The sequence below is a fragment of the Blennius ocellaris genome, assembly GCF_963422515.1.
Source record: "Blennius ocellaris genome assembly, chromosome: 13".
NCBI classification, from domain to species: Eukaryota; Metazoa; Chordata; class Actinopteri; order Blenniiformes; family Blenniidae; genus Blennius; species Blennius ocellaris.
Window position 1 is genome coordinate 12214780 of NC_137662.1, and position 18288 is coordinate 12233067.

At 39.8% G+C, this 18288-nt stretch overlaps 2 protein-coding genes across 3 annotated transcripts in view; both read left to right on the plus strand.

The window, feature by feature from the left end:
• unc5b (unc-5 netrin receptor B) overlaps positions 1 to 1315 on the plus strand; it is a gene marked incomplete at both ends in the record, with an annotated part of 48945 nt that extends 47630 nt beyond the window's left edge. The window contains 2 exons of the mRNA XM_080508160.1: positions 483 to 661; positions 1150 to 1315. Of these exons, the coding sequence (XP_080364286.1) occupies positions 483 to 661; positions 1150 to 1315 (345 nt within the window). The remainder of the gene's footprint in view (positions 1 to 482; positions 662 to 1149) is intronic.
• Positions 1316 to 6699: 5384 nt separating this feature from the next.
• On the plus strand, positions 6700 to 17900 carry fbln7 (fibulin 7). 2 transcript variants are annotated; one of them, XM_080507474.1, is made up of 9 exons: positions 6700 to 6982; positions 8548 to 8583; positions 8677 to 8839; positions 10995 to 11171; positions 13476 to 13601; positions 13700 to 13837; positions 14325 to 14462; positions 14887 to 15025; positions 16740 to 17900. In XM_080507474.1, the coding sequence occupies exons 1-9, from the start codon at positions 6905 to 6907 to the stop codon at positions 17110 to 17112; spliced, it is 1368 nt and encodes a 455-aa protein (XP_080363600.1). In that variant the 5' UTR covers positions 6700 to 6904; the 3' UTR covers positions 17113 to 17900. The 2 variants fall into 2 exon arrangements, with proteins under 2 accessions (XP_080363600.1, XP_080363601.1); XM_080507475.1 differs by lacking the exon at positions 8548 to 8583.
• The last annotated feature ends 388 nt before the right edge of the window (positions 17901 to 18288 follow it).

Sequence of the window (18288 nt, forward strand, 5' to 3'; positions counted from 1 at the left end):
CAGCATTACATTTGCACACGTTTGTACATGCACAAACTTTTAAGACCTAAAAATAAACAGCTAATTCCAGTAACATGTTGCAGTAAAGGTAAGCTACCTTCTTGTATCATCAGCATTAAATCTATACTGGGAGGAAAATATGGTGAAATTCAATCTGAAGGCCTCAGACTGTTGCCAACATTAGTGTGAAGAGAACCACAGTGCGACAGAGGATTACAGATTGCTCTTTTTAAAAAGACGTTGTTTATAAAAGGTTTTGTAAAAAGTGCACCAATTATGAAAATGCTCTGAATTTATTCATATTGGATTTGCACTAAAAGGCAAAAAAAAATTGAGTTGTCATTACTTATCAGCCTTTTTTTGTTTGTTTGTTTTTGCTGATTTCACTGCTCCAGCCTACTTGAGATCTCATGGGCTGCATGTGGCACCTGAATCAAACTGAATCCTGCACCCTTGATTTATACTTTCTCTGTCCATCACAGACTCTACCGCCACACTCGCCCCTCCCTTCGGGAGGTACCTGCCTACCTTCCTCTCAGGTGGGACCTTTTGCCTTTCGCTTGCCTGACTCCATCCGTCAGAAGATTTGTGCCAGTTTGGATGTCCCAAGTGCTCGAGGGTGTGACTGGAGACTACTGGCTCGCAGTCTGGGCTTTGACAGGTCAGATCTGTCTCAGGTTCTTAATCACAAATCAGCTTCGTCATGATGTATCTTGTAGTGATAAGAAGTATTAACATGATAGTTAATATTGTCAGCCGGCACCTTTGTGTCTTGTAGTATGTATATATACGCAGTTTGATCAAAGTATAGGCGTTGTGTTTGGGCGCAGGCGAATTTAATTTAATCAGACAGCTGTGTGGAGGGGGAAAAAAGTTATTTCTTTGTCATATATTAAATCTGGTCTGTATATCTTGGAAATAGATCCAAGAATATGATTCAGCCATGCATGATATACAATGCTGAAAAATAGATAGATTTCATCAGGCGAATTAGAATGCATTGTGAAATATAATTTTTAATGAAACATCAGTATTATACTGACGAAGTTACGTTTGTTTTTTCCGCAGTAATTGGAAATGTGTTGCTCATGAAACTTGTCTGGTCCTTTTATGCCTGACAACTTGGCTCATCTTTTTTCTTGCTTTCAGGTATTTGAACTATTTCGCCACAAAGCCCAGCCCCACAGGTGTTTTGCTGGACTTATGGGAAGCCTGTCACCAAGGTGACGCGGACCTGGTCTCTCTGGCGACCGCACTGGAAGAGATGGGCAAGAGTGAGGTGCTTGTTGTCATGACGACAGATGGGGATTGTTGATTGGTCAAGGGGCAAGAGAGCAAGCAAGACTTTTCTTTTCACACCATCGTGACGGAAATACCTGGTTATGAATATGCACAGGCTGGAGCGGGTCATAAATATTTTGGACCTCAGACGGAGCCACCGTAACTTGTCCTCATGCGGCTATCTGCCCACCAACCTGATTCAGCCTGAATCCTGCAAAGTAATGCAAGTGGTGAATTCAATTTGTGGGTGTAACGGCATAAAAATGGATGTAAAGTCGTCTTTCAGGTGTGTTGTTGACTGTCTTCAAATGCTGGGACTGACTTGTATATAAATAGCAGTGCTTTAGGTCAAACAAATCCATGTATTCAGAGCGCAAAGGCACACACGATAACAAAAAGAATGAAAACGCTAACACAGAATTACCCATGTTTCAGTAGCAGCATGAAAGTGCATGATTTAACATCATCTCACCTCATGGCAGGGGCTTTAGTTGTTTTGGTTTTTTTTCATATTTATTCTGGGTGTGCAGTGGAAGACGGGCAACTCCAGCCTGCCTGCAGCCTCCCCAGGTTACACTCTCACACACACACACACACACACACACACACACACACACACACACACACACACACACACACACACACGGACACACAGACACACGGACAAAGTGGTCATTAATCGACTCGCAATCAGACAGGCCAGGGTTTCTTGTCTAACCGCTTTGACTGTCGACAAATCTCATACGGACCGAACCCTCATGGTTTGAGTCACCATCACTTTCGGGATGAAAGAAAGCTGCCTCTTCTTTGTGGAAAGTGGGTGAATTGCAAAGTTTGTGTGACAATTGGTGGATAACTCGACTGACTCTATATTGTACCAACAAATGCCTCAAAGCCTTGGCATATCATTTCGACTCACAGGGGTGTTTCTCTTTCATCTCTCCCAACACTCCTCTGTCGCTCTGCCACACTCAAATCCATTGTGAGTTCGCTGCAGGAGAGCTTTATGGCCATCCCTTAAAAGTTTCCTTTGGGGAACGCTCTTTAATTTATTATCCATATTTGTGGATTGTTTGTTTTTCAGATCTTTCTTCTTTTTTTTTTTTTCCATTGACGTTCTGATGATATGGAGCCACTTTTGTCATGTATCACTTGTTTAGGCTACTGAGCTGCTTTGTGTTGTTTTTTTTTGTTTTGTTTTTTTTTTGTACCTGGTAGAGCAGGCCAAATTGGGAGCATTGGGTTCACAGTGGATATCTCTGTTTTGAATAACAAAACCACATTTATTTTATTTTAAATATTGTGCATCAATTGAAAATGTAAAAATATTGCCTGTAAGACATAATTAGAGTTGGTCAAATGCTGTGATGACTTTTCTGTCGTGTTAGAGGCATTTTGCTTTGTTTTAATTGAAAGCAGTTTATTAGAGAATAGATTAGCCTTACATTCAATCAACTGGGCAGCAAGGGACCATCAAATTTACCTCAACACTAACTCAAATATAGTATAATCAGTTCATTTGCTTATCTTTGTGTCCATATGTCTACACATTGCTCTGTAGCTCATTATGTTCCCCTTCTCTCAATTTAATTACATATTGTTGATTTCTTTTTTTTATTATTATTATTTTTTTTTATTAAGCTGCCTGCTTTGTGGTCAGGGTCCTTCAAGCTGTTTGCATTATCAATATTGTTCTGTCACACTTTGTTTGGCAGGAATTGAAATGCTGTCATCTGTAACATTGTCACCATTTTAAGTTATGTATTATTGAGTATTTTTCTCCCGACAAGCAAAAAAAAAAAGAAGAAAGTATTCATATAATCTTAGAAACCACAAGAAAAAAAAAATACCAAACCAAAACACAGGCAGTATTCCTCCTCTTCAGCAGTGAATCATGTCACTGTTTTGTGTGAATGAACTGAGAGCGTGCGTTTGAGTGTGCAAGTGTGGGAATGTGTGGGCACGTGGGTGTGCACATACAGTATCTGCACATTTTTAAGATCTGTCATTTCTCTTTGTAAGTGCTATGCAAGTACAAAAGGAAAGTGAAGCATTTCGACTTCTTTTGTTTCCTGGAAGAGTAACTCTATTTTTTCAGATCAGGACATTGACAGGGTTTTGATTTTGTATCCTGAAGTGGTTTTCAGAGTGACGTCTTTCGGGGATCCTCGTCCATGTGGGGGAGTTCTCCATCTGGATAGGAAGAATCGAACGGTCGACATGATAGCTACTCCTGAAACGATCACAACTGGGAAAGTGAAACAAAGTGGTTCAACGGCTACAATAAAAGTTGTGACGAAAACAATAAACTTGTGCCCTGCAGGTGTTTGCCATGAAGAAATACCTGAACCCAAGCAGTTCAGTACTTTAGGACAATGAACACTGCAGGACCCTTTTTTTTCCGTCTTTGATCCTTGTCGCAGAGACTGGCAAACTGTACACTACAGTGTTTCTTGTTCCAGATTCCTCGAGTATCTGCTGGATCTTCGGCCATATCTCTGGATGAGTGATGCTATTGAATCCACACGTGCTCCTAATGAAGAGAAAACTTTAGCCTTTGTTCGAGAAGTCAGACATTTTTATTACAGAAAACACCTAAATGGATTCAGTGACATTATTTTATCTCTGTAAAGTACCAATTGTAAATAAATGTCTAGCCTTCTTACCTGTAACTAAATATAATTTTTATGCAATAAATTATATTTCTTAGTTTAACAATGGTATGTGTCTTTTGTACATTCAGGTAATCTTTGCTGCATTTTTTTTTTCAGCAAAACAAATCCAAAGACCTAATTAGATGCAGCTTTGGCCAATACTACAAAATTACTTTTAAATGGGATCTGTGGTTTTGGTAATTAGACCCCATTTTCAGGGAAAAGCTACTCAACCTGTCCCTCTTTACCTCGCACCTCACTGAAAAATTCCCTTTAGGTCCATTTAGCTTTGAAAGCTTTTAACTGGCAAGCTGTCTGGCCTTCACATTAACAAGGTCTCAGAGACACTAATAGTGGCCTTCAAGAATTGGCTGGGGTGATCGAGGATTCTAACCTCCGTTTTTTTTTTTTTTAAATGTGTGCAGGGTGTGTGGGAAATCGACAGATGAGGCACATCTCAGTGACTCATCCGTCGTGAGCGTGCATCTCGGCATGCTCTTAATGCCATGCAGTACATTGCCCGTGCTTTAATGAATGCATTGCTAATTAAGTAATAATGTGCCACCTTTCAGTAGATGAGTTCACTGAGCCCTATGTAATTAACAGAACTGTAGTTTCACAATAGAAATTCACTTGTTTTTGTTAGCTTTTATCTGATGAACCCACTTATAATCATAGACAAGAGGCATGCATTAAACACGCCTTATGTGGCTGCAACTCAAGCATGCAATAGTAAACACCTTGATGTTGACATGAACCCCAACTGGATGCTCCAGTAGACGAATTTCTAGTTTGATTATGGAATGTTCTACTAGTGTAATGAGTGAATGCTACAACGTTTTGCACAAGTATTAGAAATATTTTTGGGGATTTTAGGAGTTGCCAGTCCATAGTAGCAGATTGTTCCTGAAGTCGTTTCAACCTTTAGTGATGAACTGTTAGAAAGAAATTGAGTTGAACATTTGATAAGTCATTCATTTCATAGAGAGAGGCTGTTTTCAAGAGAAGGTCACTTTTTGTTCTATTGGTTTCTTTGGCGCTACAATTACTGCAGTGTTTAATTTAGAAATAAAACAATTGATAAATAGATTGTCCTGTAGCGCCCTCTTCTGGTCGATTGTGCACAATGGCCATTCCAAACTACTGCCTGCGTACTGGATAACAAGATCCTCGCTTTCTTTGAAAAATATAGAATTGACCCCCACTCACCCATGAATTATGCCAGCAGTCATGGTCTCACCGAAGCTTTCAATATTACTGACTTCAGTTCATGAAGTGGTGTAATGATCTTTAGGTACAATTTACAAATGAGCTCTGAAAGGGCATGAAACTATAATTTGTCATTTCCATCAAGGGCTATAAATAATATTTGTCGCAGTTCCTCATTCCTTACATCTCTTTTCTTGTCCATTATTAAATAACGACCTCTGGTGACCTCTAATCAAACTCACCTGTGTTTAACTCGATTCCCATAACCAAAATCCTAGTTTCACTGTATCTAAAAGTGGTGTGTCCTGTTTTATTTCTTCTTCATAACCACTTCAACATGTGACCATGCAAATGAATGACCCAATTCATTTGGTGGTAAAAGCTCTTCTGCAAACTTGCTTTTGTGTTTCAATATTTGGTTGTATAGTGGTGCAATGATTAGTACTCACCTCACAGTTATAAAGTCTTCAGTTTGAGGCCTGGATTTGAAGCCTTTCTGTATGGCTTTTGCATGTTTTCTCTGTGTGTGCCTGTGTTTTTCTCTCACAGTCTAAAAACATATGTTTGAGGTTAAATGGTTACACCAAATTACCCATAGGAGTGACTGTGAGCAGCTGGGTTTGTTTTTTCCTTTGTTGATAATCAGCCTGGATTGACCTCAACCTACTGTAACCCATAAGTTGAAAAAAGAGATATAAAAGATGTTACTGCATGAAATAGTGTGCTATTTCCAGCTATGCAAGTAATACATTAGAAATTGTTACATTACTTGAATTAAATTGTGGTATTTGTTCTGATTTGCCCCCCCCCCCCCCCCCCCCCCCCCCCAAGTATGGAATCCCACTTGTATAATCTATAATGTACACCATATGATCTAATTGGCCAATTTCAAAATTATAATCAAACCCACAATTTGCATTGGTATATTTCCATTGACAATTTAATCAAATTTTTGCTGTCAATAAGCTTCTTTTTTTTAAATCCTTTTAACTCTACCTTGAACAATTCTAATTTGATATCTAAATAGTAATTGTTTACAAGATAAACTGCTTTTGTTTAACTTTATATACGTATTCTGGGGATGCTTTGAACACGAATATTTTCTGCCCAAGTTACTGTGGAACTCTTACATGTTGTATTTCCTCAAGCACAACACCCAATAGCTAATAAAATATTGAGTGGAGAACTGTGTATTTCAAGTAGTTTGATAAAAAAAAACAAAAAAAACTTTTAATTGCAATAGAATTCCATAGCAGTAGTTGTTTTTGAGAACAATTTTTCGTTCCTTTCCACCCTTATACTAGCAAGGAGCAAGTGAAATCACATGAAGAAAGTTCTAGCTGTAAACCTCAAGGGAAATGGAGTGTTTTGATTTAAATCTGGTTCATGATGGTTCTCAAAACATTTTATCATCGGGCTTTGCTTTGTTTTGAAGGTATTTCTTCACTCCATTACCGTAATGCCTCCTGTACTCGCGTCCTGCAAAACTTCACGGGCAAATTTGATTGTTTTCCAAAGTGGAGGCAGGCTTTGCTTGGCTGCAGTGAAGCGCTGCAAGAGTGCAGATAGGGAGAGTCTAAACTTTCCAAGAGGCCACCGAGTTTAAAAGCAGGACTGCGTCTTTGTCCCAGCGCCTGATGAGCAACGTTAATACTCCTGAAAAGCGTAAAAGCAACTTAACTTGGAGATATTTCCACGAGGAGCCATAAGGAGCAGACTTCTAAATACTTGAGAACATCAGGGACTGTTGGACATCAAAGATGGCTCTATCTTTTCCACGCAGGTGTTTGCTGTTGCTGTGTTTGACAGCTGTGCAAAGCGGCCATGCCACCGTGCAGGTAGGATCACCTTTTTACGCACGAATATAGATGACGTCTGAACAAACTGGCTCATGCGTTCATGTTTCTCTATTTGTCCGTGTCAGTGCAAGCGATATTCCGCAGTATTACTTTCACCAGAACTGTAATGCCATCTGTTTTCATTGGGTTAGGGTTTATCCGGCATCCATTCAGCCTCACTTGTGAATGTGCGCACGAAATGTGTCATTTTGTTATTTTTCTCCAGCTTTGTGATCACAATCTCAAGTTTAACTGGGAAAATCTGATACCGTATGATTTCACTTCAAAGCATTATTGCGTGAGGATTTGAATCCTCTCCTGTCTTTTCAGCAGATGGTCGTTCCACGTTCCCTGGGGGGCAGGTAAAAAGAGAGGACCAGTTTCTCAGTTGTGCACAGGTCCAAACTGCGTGCGCAATGAAGTTTAATGTACCGAAGGTAGTTGTTATTGAACAAAGCCCCCCAAATACCAGTGCAGGAATTTAAGGTATGCTGCTCAGGGAAAGTGTTCCAATGAGCATGTGATTAATAAACCCTCCTGAAAGGATTAGAGCCACTTTCTCTGAGAAACTTTGTAATGGCTTGACACAGGAGTTCTCCTCAAAGCAACTCCCTGTGGCACCCATGCTATTTTGAGTTTCCCCATTCAGGATTACCCAATGGGCTTGTTCCTTCCTACTGCCATGCAAAATATACAGAGGAACAGCATTTTGGACTTAGGTCCCACTGACATCTGCCAGACAGCTTTTGTCCAGCTGTCGTTGTGGTAGTAAGAAGTGAAGGAGAGATCTGAGGGCAAAGAATGTATCAAGTGTGTGCAAGCAGGTCTGATGGAAAGCAATACTTTAAAAGAGGTGTTCAGGCATTTTTCAGTGCAATAAAGACAGCTCACTGATGAGTCTTGTCACATAAAAGTGTTACATAACAGGCAGTTTTACCTATAGCAGTCACATGACATAATTCCCTACAGCTGCACAATAATATTTATTCACAGCTTACTGGAAGTCAGTGGATCTCAAAGTATGTGGTAGAGGGGGGGGGGGGGGGGGGGGGGGTCGTTAAGGTGCAGCAGCAGGAGAAATGGTGGGGTCACTGAAATATTGTTTCCCAAGTGGATTTTTTTCCCCCTTTATTTATTTGAGATAGCTCTGAACGATTGGTATCACATTCTCCACATGTCAAAGTACCTTAGTGCAAGATACTGAGCCCCAATGTGTGCCAATGGATGGCAGCTACCTCAAATTGGTGTGTGTGAATGGGTGAATGCGATTAACAGTATTAAGTGCTCTGGGGGCTGCTCAAGCACTGGATAAGCACAATTTAAGCCAAATAAACAATTTGCTTTTTGAGTAGAAAGAAGAGAAAGAAAAAAAAAACCTGATAAACAATCAACAGGTCAAACTCAGATTAATTTGATCAAAGCATAATTTAATGACTGACTATGTGGGAGACATGATGAAAATGAATCAAAATCATAAAACATAATTCTGAAGTTATTATTCTAACAGTCGCAGACTATATATAAAGACTCCAACTTGTGATTTTTTTTTTTTTTTTTTTTTTAAGGATCATAGATCTCAACAGCTGTCGAATCATTTCAAAGTAAAGTAATCTTAAGACCTGCTCTTTGGAAAGTCATTATTAAATGCTTTACCAAGACTGTTTCACAGCTCTTCGTTCTATTTATTATAACAGACGTGCATGGACAAGCACCAGGTGGTCGGGGTGCTGCGTCAAATGGAGAAGTTTCTGAAAGGCCAGGAGATACGATTCACAGAGGGCCTCCGGATCATGAAATCAAAGCTGGCGACACTGCAGAACTCCGTCTCCAAGTTACCTCAAGCGGACCAGTCAGCTGGTGAGTCAGAGACAAAAAATAACACAAAAAAACACAAACCCACCACCATCACCACAGTTACCCTCTCCATCCTCATAATAATCTTTAGTCATCTTTAGGAGCTTTTTGCTGCATCCATTGCCACTGATTCGAGTGGGAAAAGCAAAGAGTCCTGGTCATTAATAAAAGTCATATTTATTAGTCATCAGTGTGTTTTATGAAAAAAATATCTTCAAAAAGATTTTCTCTCTCATTTATTATCCTTATTGCCTTCTTTCATTAGCATCTTGATTCCAATAAGGTTAAGAGGATGTGTAAATATTGAAATAATAAAACTGTCATACAAAGATTCACATTGGAAAATAAGCACATAAGAAAAATTGGTTTTGATTAAATTTTTCTTCAATCCACTTAAAATTAGCTTTGGTTTCAATAACAATTCTTGGATTATTGTTGTATTCCACTCATTTGTTGCATGATCCAGCTTTTTGGCACAGGGATTGTACTGTAACCTGTGTTCACAAACTTTGGTTGATGGAAGTGTCCCTGAGCCCGTGCAATGGTGTCCAGTTTAGAATCACAAAGTATTTGGGAAGCGCATTTTGTAGATCGAAAGTGACGATCTTTGATGTTGTCATCTCTGTATGGACATTTTCTATACATTATCTGAATTATTATGTAGCTTTAAAGTTTTTTTTTCAATATCTTATTGAGGAACATTTTACTGAAATATTAACATGTCTCTTACATAATGAACTTTGGGCCATATTTATCTCTCTAAAATGGTCTTATCTTTCATTGTCTGTCTTATTATTGAGACTTTTTGTAATTAACTATTCTATATATTATCTTTTTCAATACCACTTTCTTTTTGTTGCCCTTTGTTTTCATTAACTCAACTTCCATTGTTAAAGTGAGCTCATATTTGTCAGAAGATAGTCAAATGTCTTATTTTCAATATCTGATGTTGATTTTTGTAGTTTTTGTTTAGACTTTAGATGTTGAAACATGCAAGCATTTTTTATCTATATTCGGACCTAATTTGATGTATATACTGTCACCAAAATGTGTTCAATAAACTGGCAAAAATAATCTGAATGAGTATAAGCATAGACAAGTCAGGAGAGATTGTTTTAGGTTTTTGCTGTGAAATCAAAAGACCTGATCTTTTTTTTTTAAGCTGCATAATTGATAGAATAAGTTCCAGCAGTCGTGTAAATACAGGGTATTCATTCCACTTCATGAGTTTCTTCTTTTTCCACAGTTACTGAGAAAGTTTTATATGCACTGATAGTCTTACTGATCAGTGACTTAGTGAAGGACTGGTGACGGATTTACAGCGTTTCAGAATGAAAGTGAAGTTCAAACCACTTATGCCATCGCATATCATGGGACTAGATATTTATCCATCAATGCACAGCCATCTCACTAACAGAACAGCATACTTGACAGGGGAAGTGGATTTGGGAAAGTGTATCGCTTGGCAGCAGATGCTGAGACCAATTTGTTCGTGATGGACTGGTGCGGTTCATAATTCCGTGGAAGAATACTTGGCAGGACAAGAGAAAGCTGATATTTAACTTCAACACCAATAAAGGCTTAAGAAAATAAAAAAAGACAAGTGAAGAGGCTTACAATACTGCTTTTTATTGCCCAGATCATTTTCAAACCCAAGAATCCACATATAAAAATGTCCTTTGTTGGAGTTTATTCTTTTAAATGGACTATTATTTTTTTCATTAAAAACGCACAATGAGACAGAATTGGCTGTGGTACAGCATCTGAAATGTTCTGTTTTCTCTGAAGGTTAAAACAAGAAGTGATGTTTTCACATCTTCGTTTTGGAGGAAGTGTAAGAATCGCATAAAGCCGTAAGCGTAACTCATTATGTAATGTAATTATGCACTTTTCAGACATTATAAAAGTAACTTTCCAGAACACACAACACACTATAACAACTGACTGACAAGCTGTTCTGACCCCCAAAAAATGGCCGGTCTTCTCCCGGCTGACTGTAAATGAGGTATTTGAAACGGCCTTTCCCAAGAAAGCTCTGGTGACACGTGTATATCCTCAGGCAGAGAATGCCAGAGGATGTCGGGAGGCTTATTCCACATGTGACCAGGATTCCTCTCATGCTCTCCTTTCTTTCTTTCTTTCTTTCTTTCTCCCACAGCCCCCATCACCTGCCCCTCCCTGGAAGCCCCAGCTCATGGAACCAAGTTTGGCTCGAAATATTTCGTCGGACATGAGGTTCACTTTACTTGCGCCCAGGGCTTCTACCTTGTCGGCGCCGCCACGCGTGTTTGCCGTGACAATGGCACCTGGACCGGTACCAGTGCCATCTGTAAAGGTGAGCCTTGCTGTGAGTTTGTAAGTTGGCAAGAGAGAAATAGCATTCTGAAAATCCTCAGTTTTGACAAAATGTGAGACCGGAGTTCCGTCGGGTTCAAGCAAGGAATGTCATCTGCTTGTGCTTGTGAAGAATGTTTTGAGCTTGAACTCCTATATTACTCGCTCCTGAGCAAAAATCCCCACACCTATTTAGGGTGACCTTGGCTCAATGGTGCCTGAATGCCAGGCTGCAAGAGACAGCATCTCAGAAGGCACACTGAGCTCTGCGCACACAGATAAGAGGCAAAGAAAAGAGCCATTCTTTGGAGTGTCTGGAGCTGCTCGGTGCACTGAATGAAACCCTCGTTAAAATGGCATTAAATGTCTCCGAACACAGAAAAACACCTGTACTGCATTCCACTGTGGGGTGCTTTCCCCTGCAGGTTTCTACTCCTCATTAACAACACTGGCCTGACTACTGTAAGATAAATCCCTGCTCCTTGCTCATGTTTCTGTGCTTCTTGACAGCAGTCCCACAGGACAGGGTTAGGTCCAGGCATTATACCCACACTCCGGTCTGATAGCACAGAAGTATGCTAAGTACGCTATTGATAGCTTCTTCAGACTTCGCGGGTGGCGCTCTTCCAAAAATTCCTAGCGGTATACTCAGTCGAACATGTGCACACGTTTATTGACATTCACGCTTAAAACAACATGAGAGGGCTCGACTCTGCACAGTATTATCACTGTTCATGTTTCTCAGCCCAGCATAAGTGCTCTAAATTTAGGTATGCTCAAAAAAGCAGCATTGACAGAGCGTTTGCAACTTTAATGCAAACGAGGTTTAAAAATATCTGGCAGGGTGAAGTGGGCCTTTTCATATTATGGTCCGGCGGTGGCCTCTGGGGAAACCGAATGAAAATCAAAGGAGCTGGTTATCATCCAGTCTACTGTGGCCTCTGCCCAAAGAGCAGAGTCGACTTTATAAGTTATTCCACTCCACAACAGACAAAGCTACAGTCTTAAGGCATGGTACACTGCTTGTTCACAAACCTTAACAGATAAAGCAAATAGGAATATTATCATGACATCGCAGTCCTCATCATCCTGTCCTCCGCTGTTGTCAACATTTTTACTAGTCTATCTACTGCAAAAAAATCATACCATAAACACAATATGTGTTGGGAGAGGAATGTATCTGTGCTTAACTTCACTTCTCGGGTAAACCTTATATATCCAGTAGGCACAAGTATGTTAATGATCATATTTTTATTCTCATATTCACAAGGATTCACAGTATAAACCTTTTTTAATCCACTTGTGAGAATTGGAGATTCATACTTAATTTCACGCTTAAACATGTGTGAAATGTACCTAAGATTGAAGTCACTTCTGATTATTTCACAATGCAAGGAACATAAACTCTTGATATTTGTTGAATATAATGGGAATAATAATCCCTTTTGGATCTATAAGACATCTACCACGATTCCAAAAATAGAAAAAAAATCAAAAGGCCCTGGCTAATACACTGTAATTATAATGGAAATACCAGTACTCAGTCTTAAGTATAAGTTATGAGAATAGGTCTTTCATACTTCACCAGAAAAAAAGCTTCAAGCAGGACTTAATATCAGGATTTATTTTTCCTTGCAGTGAACAGCTGCAGGCATGATTTTACAGCAGTTTCATTCTGAAGATTGAACCGAGCTCTTAACTTCACTTTAGCCATCAGTAACCAAAGTATTCTGACATATTTGACTCCTTTTATAACTAAATTCATTTGGATATTTTTCCTGATCTTATAGCTGCGGTGTTGGCAAAATGTACAAAATGTGATTGTTTTCTCTTTTTTCTCCACAATGACTTACCTGGCAGTTTTTTAACTTTACTGTGTGTTGTTTTTTTCAACCAAGTTTTTATTTTCGTTTTTAGCAGGTTTTACAAAGTACACATTCATTAATGCACTTCACAACCATATCATCCTCAATCCATCCAGCTGTCTCTAAAACAAGTATTATTTTATAACAACATGTCTGAAGAATGAAGGAAAGAATAAAACTAAATAAAAGAATGAGCAAAAACAATGAGAGAAATAACTGCGTAGCTTAAGAGTCTCTTGCAGCGTGACGTAATGGTGAGTTTCATGATGTAAATCCCTGATGTAAAAGATTATCAGGTATATACTAAACTTAGCACCGTATAGCAATGGAAATGTCTTTTTTGGTTTTTGTGGGGTTTTTTGTATGTATGTATTGTTCAGATGACTAAAATCAAACAAGTGAACATATTTATTTGAAGTGATTCTGTCCTCCATATCCAGATATAAGTGAATGTGAAAGTAATCCCTGCCAAAACGGAGGTACCTGTGTGGAAGGACTCAACCAGTACAAATGCACCTGCCCCCAGAATTGGAGTGGCTCTCACTGCCAACACCAAACCCAGACAGGTCAGTAGTCGACAAGTATTTTTCTTAATTCTTTGCTTTTTCAGTCACGACTCTCCTTGAGGTCAAATCCAACGTTCATGTTTTCTTCCCACGTTCAGCGCCACCTGAGTGGAGCGTAATGAATGACCCAGCGTTCAGCAGGAGACCTCGCTGTGCCCAAGTGAACCAGGCCCAACACTGCAGCTGTGATGCAGGATTTCACATGAGTGGCACTTCCGACAACAGCATCTGTCAGGGTGAGCTGTAATTATGTGTCAACTTAATTGATCCCCTGTGGGGAGAACTCTCCAAGGTAAGGTCAGCCTCAGAGCAGGCGCTTTGTGCTTGAGCCCGACTTCAGTACTTCTCTGCAGGGAAAACCAGAGAAGTCGTGAGGACTTTGAAGCTGAAGGTATACCTGGATCTTTTACCGCTCCGGTAACTAATATGGATGAAAATGAGAGTAATCAGAGAGGCTATGTGGCAAACAAAATAATCCTCTTGAGAGGTCACAAGCTGATTAGCATTAATGTATGTCATAGTTCAGTGGTTTTTAAGTCTTAATGGCTTGAGCAACATTTCAAAAATAAGTCTAAACAGTTTTATAAGGCCGCTGGGAAAAACTGATATCTATACCATACCTTGCTTTTCTCAAATTATGTCAACTACTACTTGTCTACTTTTTCCATGCACAATGCATTTGCTGAGTTTCACTGTGCATGCTATTGTTTTATTTCTTGACAGATGTAAATGAATGTGAAGTGTACCGGCTCGACCAAGGAGGGAAACTGTGCATCCACGAGTGTGTGAACGTCCCCGGCTCGTACCACTGCTCCTGCCCCAGCGGTTACAAGTTGCTCCCAGATGGGCGGAGCTGCGAGGGTGAGTGACAAGGGCGGAAATAGAGGACAAAGGCTTATTCACAGAGCCCGGCTGCAGATCTGGCAGGATACATGGCTGCAGAGAGAAATACCTGTGATTTAGAAAGATGAAGAGCTTTTAGCACGCAGAGATTTCAGCTTCTGCAGGGGATGCCTCTAAAACTCAAACCTTGCTCCCGTTTTCATTTTTCGCCCCTGTAGCTTTCACTGCTTGCCAGTGGAATGAATGACCTCACCTTTTCCGAGCTGAAGGGATCTTTGGGACAGGAAGCGTTTGTAGGAGACTAAACTAAAAAAGCCAAAGCAAAGAGCTGTGCACCCCCTTGTTCATACACCCACTGTGGTAACTAGGAAGCAGCGAGTCAGTCTGGCAAGTGTCTGTCCTTGCTTCTCATTCTTGCATGCTTCTGCTGTTTGTCTTCCAGATGTGGATGAATGTTTAAGCCAACAGCACAACTGTAGCCGAGGGACAACTTGTATCAACACAGGGGGAGGCTTTCAGTGTGTCAACCCAGAGTGTCCCCGTTCCCATGGCAACATAAGCTACGTCAAGACATCTCCCTTGTAAGTAGTTAAACTGCAGTGTTATATTGGCAAATAGCTGAGGAACTTTTGAATTAGGATTACGTCTTTCACATTTCAGCAAGAGAGTTCGGAAAATAAGTGTGATAGGCGAAGCACTAAAGGACATTATTGGCAGAGTGTAAAAGGATTTCTGTGCTCAGGTGTGACAGTAGTCAAAGTCGGTCTCCATATTCAACAACTAAAAATATATGCAGTGAGAAAGGTCTGTCATTGTATACATCTGAGTGTAGCGTGACAAGCTCAGAGTTCTTCACCCAAACATTTTAAAGGTACACTCAGCTTCCATCCAAGCTGGGACTTATTTAGGTTGTTTGGACAATCCTTGCAGTTGGTAGAAATAACATTTAACCCAGGCCAGGCCATGCAGAAGAAAAAAAAAGAAAATCTCCCACTGCCAAGTCGATTGAGCTTTTCTGAAGCACTGGAAAGCAACCATCAGTTCCAGGTTGTATTTCAGGAGTGTTGCTATGAAGAGAGCTGAACATGCACAGATATTTCGGTGCATTTGCTTCCAATATTCATTTCAAAAAGGGTGATTGAAGTGTTACTTTTGTTGTAAATAGTTAACCATAATAAACAGTTAATATAATAAGTTATCACAGTGATCAAATCAACAACTTCCTCAGACAATTGTTATTCTTTTTGCTTGACAAGACAAACAACCTGAACATTTTCTGAACGTTACAATCTGTATGTCTCTCATCAGCAAGCGAAGAGCATGAAACAAGGTCTTTCTGTTTGTAATAAATCATCACTATGGTGAATTAAAGCTCTGATTCCAACAGGCAGCTACGTTATTTTCTAAGAAAATACTTGTAACAAAGGAGAAAACAGGGAATTGAATGCAATTGTGTCTGAAAAGCAAAGACAAATACACAGTGGGACCAGAGGCTGCAACTGACTTTCTTGTTATGTGTTATTTTTTAACTTCTCTCTCGAGTCTGTTCTGATGAAATGACAGGCAGCCTTCCAAGTATTTATGGGTTTGTAAATAAAAAGTATGTATTTTTAAAGAGAAATATTCAAATACATATTTAGTTATTGTCATCGATATTAATATAAATGCATCCAGACTGTGATTGGATCTTTCTCTCCCTCCCTCCCCACAAAAAATTCATATCATAATTTCCACTGATCAAGAATGAAAGTCATCAATGAATTTTCATGTATTACTTTCTACAGATTTTTTTTTTCAAATACAAGAAATGAGGCATCCTGAATAAAGGACCCTCTCAGAAAATGGGGGGAAACAAAAACACTTGGTCATGGGTTGGAGTCCAGAACTCTCTGTGTGGAGTTTGCATGTTCCTTGTCTGTGGGTTTTCTCTGGATACTCTGTTTTCATCCCACAGTTCAAAAACATGCATGTGAAGTTAAATGGGTGAACAGTATAGAAGATGGATTGCTTCCTTCAAATCATCATTGGTGATTTCATTGTTTGTTTGTCTCTGTGAGTCTTTTCCCATTATGTCACTTATTTTTCTTATTTAATCTCTGAAGAAAAGTGTGGAGCTTGTGTGAAGTGTGTGCACCCTCTCCTTAGTCACACGGAAACGATTATGAACACTTTCCCACGGGGATAGATTTGTTATGTAACCGTTTTCTCTGTTTCCGTAAGTCTGTATGAGGTACAAATGCTCAAAAACAGCTAAATGGATACATTCTGGTTAATATTTGCATTTTTGTCCCGCAGCCAGTGTGAGAGAAACCCCTGCCCCATGGACAGCCGCTCCTGCCACCTGGCTCCTAAAACCGTCTCCTTCCATTACCTGTCACTACCCTCAAACCTGCAGACCCCCGCTACACTCTTCCGCATGGCGACTGCTACTGCCCCGGGCCGCACGGGGCCCGACAGCCTGCGCTTTGGCATAGTGGGCGGAAACTCCCGGGGCATCTTCGTCATGCAGCGATCAGACAGGCAGACCGGGGAGCTGATACTGGTCCAGCAGCTGCGCGGGCCACAGGAGATCAGCGTTGACGTCGACATGTCCGAGTACAGCGAACGCACCTTTCAGGCCAAGCATGTTGCCAGGGTCCACATCCTGGTGTCACCCTACAACTTCTGAGGGCTCTGGAAAGGGAGAGGACTGAAAACTGAAGAGAGGTGGCAACTTGTTCACTGAAACTGTTTCTTCATCCACCTTTCAGAAATTAATCTGTCTCAGTAGGCAGTTGCCAGCTGGTGTTCGTTTATGGCCAATTACCACAAGAGAGAGAAAGTGACATGTCAATGTTTAATAGCTATGATATTATGAATCCAAAATATGGCAAAAACCCATCCTAAATAAATGCTGCCTGTCACTATGAAAGATGATATCTAACTGTGTGTTTGAATATATCAATCTTAGCCAAGAACAGCATTGATAAATGGGCTTTGATGGGTGAGTAAGTATCAGCTTCTGTCATCAATGTTGCTTTTTGCATTTTTTGATGTCTATTATAGATAATATCTGTGTAGCTCAGGGTCAAGCCCCCAGGCTGATGCACTGCCTCTGCTTTTCATATGATAAATCCCTTTACGACATTAGTGCTCCTGCAGCTCTAATTTATTGGAAATATTGTTGCTGGATTTTTTTTACGATGTGACATACTGTGCGCCACATGTTTTTCTCTGATCATATACTGTATATTTGTCTTTTCTTTTTTTCTTTTTTTTTTACTAACTTGCTTTCTTAGAAGCATCATTCATAATACTAAGGGATTTTTGTATTAGTAGACACAGTACTTTCCCTGATATATACCCAGAAATTGTCTCATATTATTTGAAATCAATGATGATTTGGCAATGTATTTAGAGAAGCTATCTGGGATTTGAATCATTTGATTTCTGAAATAAAGACAGTCCAACATTCAATCAGTATTTGTTGGGACTGCCTCACTTGATGCTGAACAGTGAGCTATTGAATTATGTCATGGGTGATATTTAATGACTGAAACGCAAACCTGTGCATGGCTGATAAATGAACATTGGATGGCTGTTAAAGATTCTCTGGATGAAGGAATAAATGATCAGAAGTATATTAGTTCTCTAATATATCCCCCAGAGAGCAGGTTTACAAGTTGAAGCATTTCCCTTCAAAACAAAAAAGTCTTGCAGTGTTTTTCTTTAATTTTCCTTCAGCCAGCTGTAACTGTAACATTAAAAAAACATATCTCAGTGTATCATAGTAATAGAGGGAAAAAAGCAACTAATGCTCACCACATGTGTTCTCCTACCTTCTTTGGACTCCATCCTCTTCATC